The sequence below is a fragment of the Arachis ipaensis genome, chromosome B01 (assembly GCF_000816755.2).
Source record: "Arachis ipaensis cultivar K30076 chromosome B01, Araip1.1, whole genome shotgun sequence".
Lineage (NCBI taxonomy): Eukaryota > Viridiplantae > Streptophyta > Magnoliopsida > Fabales > Fabaceae > Arachis > Arachis ipaensis.
Genome location: NC_029785.2, coordinates 18,603,129 through 18,613,649, shown reverse-complemented (window position 1 = coordinate 18,613,649; position 10,521 = coordinate 18,603,129). Strand labels below are relative to the sequence as shown.

The following is a 10,521-nucleotide window of genomic DNA, read 5'->3' as shown; positions in this document are numbered from 1 at the left end:
CATAGATTTTCTTCTCCAATTTCAAGTAGTAGATACAATTGATCAATTCTCATAGATCTAGAATTTAACTTTGTAATTTTGGATTTCATCTCTATTTTGGATTTTCATTGCTACTCTTTGAGACTTGTTGTTAGATCTTTGTGTTGCAATACTTTCAATTTGACTTTTCTTCTCATTTTACTATGTCTTTCCTTCTTGCTCATCACATGTTTGATAAAATGACAACACTAGCTATGGAGTAGAATTTTTACACTTGGCATAGGGTTTGGTCTTTGGAAGAAGTTGAATAGTGTATTAATAGTTGATTTGGAATTAGGGATTGCTAGTTGGCTTGGAGTGCACTAAAGCTAGGTTCCCATAAGGTGAAGCTAGGACTTGTGACTCAAGTTAATTACTTTCATTTGACCTTCCTCTATACCTAGGGGATAACTAAATGGAGCAAGGCCTAATTGTTGTCAACATTGAATGGACTATAAGGATAGGATTTCCAACGCCAACCCTAAGCCAAGTCTTTTGATAATTGATTGTTTGTTTCTCATCGCTTTGCTAAAACCTTCAAAGAATTCCAACAAAGTTTACTAAATCAATAAGATGCACACTTTGGCAATTCCAAGGGAGAACGACTCGGGAGACTAGTACTCTCGGATATAAATTGTATATTTGTTTGATGAAGGATTTGCGTCGGTTTAGACTATACTACGATTGATCAATTGATAATTTCTATACCGGCAAAAATCTATTTGTCAGAGCAACCATAAGTCTCCTACCAGAGAGGATGCTGATGAAGTTTGGAAAGCATCCTGATGATTTGGTCCCCACTAATATTGCTGTAACAGACTTTAGTGGTTCTTCGACTCCAGCAAAAGGTCTTGTTACTTTGGGAGTGAAGGTGGGATCATTCGAACGAAATACTGTGTTCGTGGTGGTGCCATCAAAAGTAAGTTACAATGCTTTATTGGGGCGAAATTGGATCCACGGTGTTAGAGCTGTACCATCTACTGTGCATTAAAGTGTCCTTCTTTAGACGGAGGATGGCAAGCCTGAAGTCGTTAAGGCAGATTCGAATCTTTATGTCGAACTGCTGCATGTCGATTTCAAGATGTATAGCCATAAGTTGAAGCCTTTGAATGTTGACAGAACGCTAAACTCCTATAATTGCGAAGGTTGTTACTTGTCTTCGGAAGGTTTAACAGTAAAGTTGGGCCATCCACAGCTGAATGTGAGCCCGACTGGCTGGGATTGTCTATCTTAAGGGTTTGCTGACGGATTGCTCCATGGACCAAGTTCAGGATGTTTCGGACTACCTGGTAACTTTAAATAATTATTTAAGTAATTGTCTTTCTGTAGAAAATAAAGGTGGTTCCTCTGATGAAGTGAAATCATTTAAGAATGTAAGTTCTTTTCTTAGTTGTAACAACTCGACGTCTTCGATCGAGTTTAGTCATGGTTTAAGTTCTTTTCCTTTATGTATTACAAATGATATTTCATGTCAAACTGCTAATTTAATATCAGAAGTACATTGTGTTGAAAATCAAGTTGATGTTAATCCAGTAAATGATCAAGTTCATTCTATTTCTAATGAATCTATTGATTTCTCTTTCGATTGCATCTATGATTTAGAACCTTTGGGTTTTGAAAAGCATTCAGTGAAAGATGACAAATATTTCAAAGGTTTTGAATCACAGGATCCTTTAGAAGAAATTAACTTAGGATCTCTTGAGGATGTTTGAATTACTTATATTTGCAAGGGTCTTGTAGATCCTTTTTCGAACTGAACTTTTTCATCTTTTATATGAATTTAAAGATTGTTTTGCTTGGGATTATCATGAGATGCCTGGTTTTGATCGTTCTCTTGTAGAACATCGATTAGCATTAAAACCAAATGCTCGACCTATGAAGCAAACTCCACGTTGTTTTGCTCCAGAAATCAATCAAAAGATTAAGGAAGAAATAGAATGCTTAATTAAAGCAAAATTTATTCGAAGCGCACGTTATGTTGAATGGGTTTCGAATATTGTTCCTGTAATGAAGAAAAATGGGAAGTTAAGGGTATGCATTGATTTTTGAGATTTGAATAATGCTACTCCGAAGGATGAATACTTTATGCCAATTGCAGATATGTTGATCGATTCTGCAGCGGGAAACAAAATTTTAAGTTTTATGCATGGTTATTCGGGATATAACCAAATCTTCATTGCAGAAGATGATGTGTCCAAAACCGCTTTTCGTTGTCTTGGGGAATTAGGCACTTATAAGTAGGTGGTTATGCCTTTCGGTTTGAAAAACACTGGTGCAACTTATCAACAAGCAATGAATGCCATATTTCATGAGTATATTGGGAGATTTATGGAGGTGTATATCGATGATGTTATGGTTAAATCGATTTCAGTGAATCAACATATTGATCATTTGAGGAAGGAATTCGTTACTATGAGGAAGAAAGGGTTAAAAATGAACCCTTTGAAATGTGCTTTTGGTGTGTCAGTCGGAAATTTTCTAGGTTTTGTTGTTCATAAAAAGGGGATCGCAATTGATAAGAGCAAGGCTGATGCAATTTTGGCATTGTTTGCGCCAAAATCGAAAAAAGAAGTGCAATCTTTTCTGAGAAAAGTGAATTATCTCTGAAGGTTCATTTCGAATTTTTCTGATCGAACTCAAGTGTTTGCACCTTTATTAAAACTAAAGAATGATTCACAATTCGAATGGACAAATAAGCACCAACAAGCATTTGATTCGATAAAGGTTTATTTATCTAAGGCTCCGATTATGGCGAATGTTCGTTCATATGAGCCCTTAAAATTGTACATTGCTGCATCTAAAAGCACAATTGGGTGTATGTTAGCCCAAGATGATGAGAATGGGCATGAACAGGCAGTTTATTATCTTAATCGAGTTTTGACTGATATCGAAACAAGGTATTCTCTGATAGAAAAATTATGTTTGTCCCTATACTATGTTTGTATGAAGTTAAAGTGCTATATGGTGGCTAAATCGTTGAAGGTTATAGCACAAACCAATCTCATTAAATATATGTTGAGTTTTCTAATGTTACGAGGTCGATTAGGGAAATGGATGTTAGCCCTGACAGAATTTGACTTACAATATGTTCCTGCTAAGGCTGTTAAAGGTCAGGTCATTGCAGATTTTTTAGTAGATAATTCAAATATTCTGAATGACCAGGGGGCAAATGTACTTGGAAATTATATTTTGATGGATCAAAGCACAAAGATGGTGCGGGAGTAGGAATTCTTATTATTTCGCTAGAAGGGATTCCATCAGAATTTTTGTTCGAGTTAAAATATCCCTGCTCGAATAATATGGCGGAGTACGAGGCTTTAATTTTGGGTCTTGAAATATTGATCAGTAAAGGGGCTTTGGAAGTCTAAATATTAGGGAACTCTCAGTTAGTCTTGAAACAATTATCAAGGGAGTTCAAATGTAATAACGAGAAGTTGCAAAAATATTTGGCAACGGCTTGGGAATTATTAACTTCTTTTCGAAAAGTTTCTTTAATTCATATCCCAAGGATTCATAACGAGATCGCTAATGAATTAAGCCAAATTGCTTCGAGGTATAGAATCGGTCCAGAAACTTTAAGAAAGTTGGCTAGTATTCATCAGATTTTAGTGCCTGCAGATGAAAGGGAGGCTTTGCGTATAGGCGAATGGGAAGATAATGATTGGAGGAAGCCTATTGCTGAGTATCTGAAGAATCCTAGCATCCCGGTTGAAAGAAAGATAAAATTGCAGGCGATGAATTTTGTCATAATGGCTGATGAGTTGTATAAGAAAGGGATCGATGGAAGTTTGCCGAGGTGTCTAAGCCAAGATGATAAAGATATTACTTTAGGCGAAGTCCATAAAGGGATATGTAGTGCTCATCAAGCTGGAAAGAAGATGAAATGGGTGTTATATCGCAATCATGTATATTGGCCATCCATGATAAAAGATTGTATCGAATATGCAAAGGTATGTCAGAAATGTCAGAAACATGGTTCGATGTAGCAGATCCCAGCATCTGAGTTGCATTCGATAATAAAGCCATGGCCATTTAGAGGTTGTGCTTTAGATTTGATTGGATTGATTATTCACCCTCCTTCATCAAAACAACATAAATTTATTTTGGTTGCAATTGATTATTTCACAAAGTGGGTGGAAGCAGTTCCTCTAATAGAAGTTGGTCAAAATGAAATAATAGACTTCATCGAGGAACATATAATCCATCAATTTGGAATTTCTCAAACATTGAGTACTGATCAAGGGACTATGTTTACTGGTCAGCGAATTAAAAATTTTGCAGCCTCGAGGAATATCAATATGGTTACTTCAACTCCCTAGTATGCACAAGCCAATGGGCAAGTTGAGGTAGCAAATAAAATTCTGATAAGTCTGATTAAAAAAATAGATCGGGAACAGACCTCGAACTTGGCATGAAACGTTGAGTCAAGTACTATGGGCTTATCGAAATTCCCCAAGAGGGTCAACAGGCATGTCACCTTACAAATTGGTTTATGGCCATGATGCTATGCTCCCATTGGAAATCAATTTGAATACTTTGAGGGTATCAAGACAGAATGAATTGCCAGTCGATGATTACTGGAATGCAATGTTTGATGAGTTGAATGAATTAGACTCAGAGCGAATATTGGCACTTGAGAATATGATTCGACAAAAAGAAAGTGTTGCTCGAAATTATAATCGTCGAATAAGAGAACAGTGTTTCAGTATAGGTGAGTTGGTTTTAAAAGTTATTTTGCCAATGGAAAAGAAATCAAGATTTCTTGGCAAATGGCCCCATACTTGGGAATGTACTTTCCAAGTGATAGGATTATATTCAGGAAATGCATATCGGATCAAGGATATCGAATCGGAAAATATAATTAACTCGATTAACGGAAAGTACTTAAAGCAATATTATTGTTTGCTAAATTAAATTCAAAATGCATAAGTCTGAAAGAAAAGAAAACCATTGTAAATACTGAAATCTGAGGTGAAGAAATATGAGGCGCCATGAGTTTTGCCAAGTCTGAACGTAGCTTTACCCTTTCGTTGTCTAAAATCGAAAGTGCCTCAGCATGCTTGAATTTTTCATATTGGGCCTTGTCGAGTTGTTTTTAACATTCTTCTTGTTTGGCCTCAATAGAAACAATTTCCTGGATAAGTTGGTGTTGCTCTTGCTGGGCAGTGGCTAGAGGTGTAGCTATATCAGCTTTTCTCTTTCGAATTCTGGCAAGCTTGTCATTTATTTGAGCCAATTCTACTTCAAGTTTGTGCTCCACTTTGCCATATTGGGCTTGAACATAAATAGCTTGAGAGATTCTCAAATCGAATTCTGCATGGGAAGTTTTGATTGGTTGAAGGGCTGCAGTATAGCTTTCTGCCTCAGTTCTGATTTTAGCCTCTTCATTTTTTACCTCTTGGAGTTTTTCCTGGGTAGCTACACTCTTATTGGCAATTTGTTTGAACTAGTGGACGATGGCAGAGTGTGGGATTGGAGCCGGAAGTTCAAAGGCAGAATTCAAAAGATCGTACAAAAGCTTGTTGAGAGTTGCATCATTAATCCATGCAGTAGGTGGATGGTCCAAGAGTTTAAGAAGTGATCGAAGTTATTCTCGAGCATTAATATTCAGCTCGAACGAAGAACCAGATGAAGAAGGACCAAGGAGTATAGGGACAGGAATAGGCACTTCGTCTTCTTGGATAGCCTGATTCAGGATGGAAACCAGGTTGGCCAGAGTGGCACTTGTAGGTTCGGTGGAAGCACCCGAATTTTCAGATCCTTGACCAAGGGGAGTTTGAATTCAGCTTGATGGGGAAGACTGAAGGTTCTTTGAGAAGAAGGAAAAGTTTCCAGAACTTTTGATGGAGAATCCGAATCAAGACCAGTAGTCTCAGCAACTCGAGATGGAGAGTCAGAATCAGAGGCCACTTGATATTCGGACGAAGGTGCAGCCTGGATGATTGGAGAGGTATGTCCAATGCTCACAGTTCGCGTTGATGAGTGTTGGGTATGCTCTGTTGTTAAATCAACCACCTATGTCCCAGTGGGAGGTGGAAACGCGATTCGAAGAGGCTGAACAGATCCTGTAACCTGGATTGAGGAGTGAGAAGTAGATTATCCTAAGTCTTGTTGTTGTTGTTGTTGTTGTTGTTGTGGCTGATCAGGTGCCAGTGGTAAGGTGATTGATTGAGCAGTAGTAGTGGGCTGCAATGCAAGATGCAGAAAGTCAAAATTTATTTCGACTAAATCAAAAGAAACGTGTGAAATAATAAAAGGATACTAGAATAGGTTTTGCTCTTTGAACTAATTGAGAGCTCGAATATGAATCAACTGTATCCTCTGATTGTGATGAAGCAGCAAGGATATTTTGAATAGATGGTTCACTTTCGTCAAAATTGGTACTCGATGGTGGCAATTGTAACTGAAGGAAAGTGAAATTAAAAAAGTTACAAATAAAAGGATTTTTTCGAAGAAATTTAGTTGAAGAGTGAGTATATGAATATAATTACTTTTCTGGAAGTCTTTGAAGGTGTCCGTCGACTCTTCCTCGGTGGTTGGCATGAGAGGGTTGTAGTTTCAGTTTTTCTCTTCAGAGTCCTCTTCGGTGAACCTTCAGCAGCGATTTGGACAATGGAACGCTTTATTTCTTCCAGAGTGCGACTGTATTTGGAGTAATAAGCAGTCCACCATTCGAAGCAAGACTTGGTGATGTATGAGCTTCGATCATAAATGAGGTAGTTAAAATGATCTCTATGTTGTTGATTTTTCAAGAGGCAGACATCAAGTTCTCTTTGTGAAATCAGAGTGATATGGCAAAATGGCTTATTGTTTTGAGGGAGTGGAGTTGGGATGGCTTGCGAAAAGTCCAGTTGCTTGGCTGTAAAATAAGGGACGTACAAAGTCACTTTGAACTTTTCTTTTTTTGTGTTGGGGCAGCCCTGTAGGGATTACTTGAACAGCCAGCAAATTTGTCCAACTTCGATTAGTCAGTTCATTTTTTTCAGTATCATTTGGAAAGAGTAAGCGCTCAAGTCACGCAAGACCACAATTTCGACGCAAAAAAGGGGTGAAATTGAGGTTTTCATTATAAAAGTCTTTACAGGAATGGAAGAGAGAAAAGACAGCACAAAATCGGTCTTCATCCGATTGTGTGTCTAGGAATTTTGGCTTGAAGTCAACCAATCAGAAGGCTTCAATGTGCTGTTTATCGGTAGCACCACCTCCAGGCTTTATCATATATTTTTCAAATATGGCATTAAGCCATAGTTGAAAAGGCCAGAGAGGGCCACCTGTACTGATTAAATAATTGTTTCGAAGACAATTTACAACTGACCAAGCTCTTCGAAAACACGCCCTAGAAGCTGCTTGGCCAAGTTAAGATTGTTTCCTTCATAAAGCAGAGCAGCAAGAGAAAGGAAAAGTTTTGACATCTGGACACTTCGGGAGCAGAAGACGATGACATTTAGCCAATAAAACAGAAAGGCTACATGTTCATCGTCTATAACACCAGTGCCCTCTGCACCCATGTGATGGGCAATAAAGTCACTATAAGAAGTTGTGGGAGAAATGTTGTATTGTTGTCTGGGTTGCATGTCAAAGGTGAAGTCTGGAGAACTTATCGGGAGTCCTGTAATAGCGGCTACATCCAAAAGAGACACATACCAATCATTCCACAAGGAAGGTGAAAACTATTGGTACTCCTATTCTAAAAGAAGGTTAACGGCTCCAATCATCCAAGGGAGCGTGGAAGGTGAGAAGTGGGAGAGTCTCAGAAGGTTCTGAATCCCAAGAGCCCCCAAGCGGCGCTCTTTGAAGGAGCAAGATGCTCATACCAAGCTGTGAAGTCAGTACCTTGAGGATTAATCTTTGAGTTATTCCTGAAAGGTTTTTGGTTGATAAAGAAAGAGATATGGAGGTCTTGGTTGATAAACAAATCCTCCCATTGAGCGCTAGGAAAGAAATGTAGTTTCTTATTTGCCCTTTCTAGGGTTTCAATAGGTCCAATGAAACAATGGACGTCTTCCCCTACCGTGAAGGAAATTAGGATTCTGGAATCATTGGTTTGAAGCTGTAAGTCGTCAATGACTTCATCATTGACTTGATTCAGCACATGAAGGGCTGGAGGAGCTGGTGGATCCATTATGGGGCCTTTGCCTTTGTCTTGGGCAGCAGCATGAGATGAAGAAGCAGCCATTGAAGGATATGGAGGAATGAAGATTGAAGAATAAAGGTTGTGTGGAAAGATAGATGCAAGAGAAATCGAGAGAATAAGGGTTCGAGAAAGTTTAACAAAGACAGAAGTGTCGAATTTAAAGGGATTGTCACCGTAGCCGTTATTATAGAAGGAATTCAAAGAAAAAAGAGGTAACTTTGCGGAGAAGGTGAAGTGGTGGAGAGAGAAAGTGCGAATCGTGGGAGACATGTCAAATGGGTTAGTATTAATGGGGAAGTTAAATGGTAATTATTACTGATTCAGGAGATTGAAGTTTGAATTTGGATTAAGTGTTTCATTTAAAAAAAAAAAAAGGTTTCGAAGACAAACACATTAATCTAAGGGGGCAATTTGTTAGTCGAAAAATATTTTCGACTAGGATAAGCTAACTCAAAATATTGAAGAAATGATTGGGATGGAAGTAGATGTCAAAAAGTCGCATGTGCAGGAATTAGTTAGGAGTTACTCGACACAGACTCGATTTTGGACACTTTATTAAATCGAGCGGGCCTAGTCAAGCAGGTATTTGAATGAGAAATCGAATAGTGAATCGAACAGTTATATAAGAAGAGAAATTAAAGGCTTTCACCATGTGAGGAATTTATGGGTAACGTCTATTAGCAAAAGAGTGGGAACGGTTACCTAGGAGTGCACATACAAGACAGCACCTTATAATTAATAATCGGTTACAGAAGTAGGCTATAAATATTAGAAAGTTTTAGGGAATAAAGGTTGGAACTTTGCTTCAGAAATTACTCACGCACACTCACATCCCAGAAACTTTCTGAGTCTGCTTCGATTCAATTCTCTGTAGGGTTCCTTCCACATGTCTTTATTTTCCAATTAAATTTTCTGTAAATTTTATCTTTCAAGCAAGTTTATTTTTCAAGTAAATTTACGTTTCGAGCAATGTTTAATTTTCGAATTCAATTTATATTCCAGTATCTTTAATTTTCATGCCCAAAGTCCTTTGACCTAGTCGAAGGCACCTTTATTGTTTTCTTTAAATTTTAACGCAACTTTCTTTGATTTCAGCCAATTTACTTTTCGAATGTTTTATTTTTCACTTCTTTTATTCTTTTACAAATTTCAATTTATTTTTCATTTCGATACTCGTCTAATTCGAGACACTTTGATGCACTTATAGAAAACTGGTACCTACAAAAGAGGAGTAGATTTCGCTTCTAGACTATTAGAATCGAACCATCATCGATTTGCTAAAAATCAACAAAACACTAATCTAAAAATAATTGTATTTATTACTCTTGTTAATTAGAATAAATTTTAAATATATATATAAAAAATTTCAAAAATAATATCTAAACATAATTATTAGAATCAATAATGATTAATTAAAAAATGAATTACGATAGATATTTAATTGTAGATGATAGAGCTTTTATGACTATGAAATGGGACCTATTCCACCAATTGGCCGCATATTTCTATGTGCATCCAACATAACGTTGACAAATTTTCCATGATTTGTTTCGATAAAGCAAATACGAGACATGCATATCAAAATTCAACAGGTTTCCATAGTAATAAACATAATATAAGCTCACACGCAAACTACTATAGTTTGACTTGATTTAGCAGCAATCCGCACATCTTTCTCCATTTTAAAGTGACACACAAATCACTTTAATTGAACTCAATTCAAATCAAATCATTTCCATAATTGCGAATGCTGAAATAGTGAAATACACCCTTTATTAGCAAGCAAATAAATTATAAAGTAGTTATCATATGATGCGGCGGCACAGGGTAATGCCATCACCAACAGGGATTTGACAAATCTCGATCCTTGAATCATGCGCGAGGTACTTGTTGACCTCTATGACATAACTACGGAATTGCTTCACATAATCCAGCATTGGTGCATCAGGTGGGCCCGCCACAGCACCACTCCATAGAGTGTTATCGTAGCCAATCAATCCCCCAACTCTCACCAGCTCAATCACCCTCTTATGGTAGTTCAAGTAGTTGTCCTTATCCGCATCCACGAAGACAAAATCAAATGCCCCCTTGTTATTTTCCTGAATAATTTCTAGCTTTAGTTGACCAAACATGTATATATTATTCTAGTAACTATTAAGTTGATGCAAAGACAGCGAATAACAAAACTAGTGTATATATTATGGTAAAATCACATAGCTTATATATATATACTAGCTAACTAGTTAAAGCAATAACAAACTTGACTACTTTAAAAACCTAGTATGTTCTCTAACTGATTCTGTTGAGTCAACAACTAATCTAACTAACTATTGACCCTGCTTATAATTAATTTTTTAACTATGTTATGT

At 37.2% G+C, this 10,521-nt stretch overlaps 2 protein-coding genes across 2 annotated transcripts in view; one reads left to right on the top strand and one right to left on the bottom strand.

The window, feature by feature from the left end:
- LOC107647709 lies at positions 4,489 to 5,708 on the top strand. Its single transcript, XM_016351766.1, has 2 exons — positions 4,489 to 4,729; positions 5,482 to 5,708. Exons 1-2 carry the CDS (start codon positions 4,489 to 4,491, stop codon positions 5,706 to 5,708), a joined length of 468 nt encoding a protein of 155 aa, XP_016207252.1.
- LOC107626903 (caffeoyl-CoA O-methyltransferase 5) overlaps positions 9,728 to 10,521 on the bottom strand; it is a gene marked incomplete in the record, with an annotated part of 2,838 nt that continues 2,044 nt past the window's right edge. Inside the window, 1 exon segment of the mRNA XM_016329799.2 lies at positions 9,728 to 10,251. Coding sequence (XP_016185285.1) covers positions 9,958 to 10,251 — 294 coding nt within the window.

Excerpts from the sequence above, each read along its gene's own strand:
- LOC107647709 (XM_016351766.1), top strand. The coding sequence starts at position 4,489 with ATGTCACCTTACAAATTGGTTTATGGCCATGATGCTATGCTCCCATTG. Across the intron at positions 4,730-5,481 it reads AGAACAGTGTTTCAGTATAG|AGTGTGGGATTGGAGCCGGA; the intron begins GTGAGTTGGTTT and ends GGACGATGGCAG.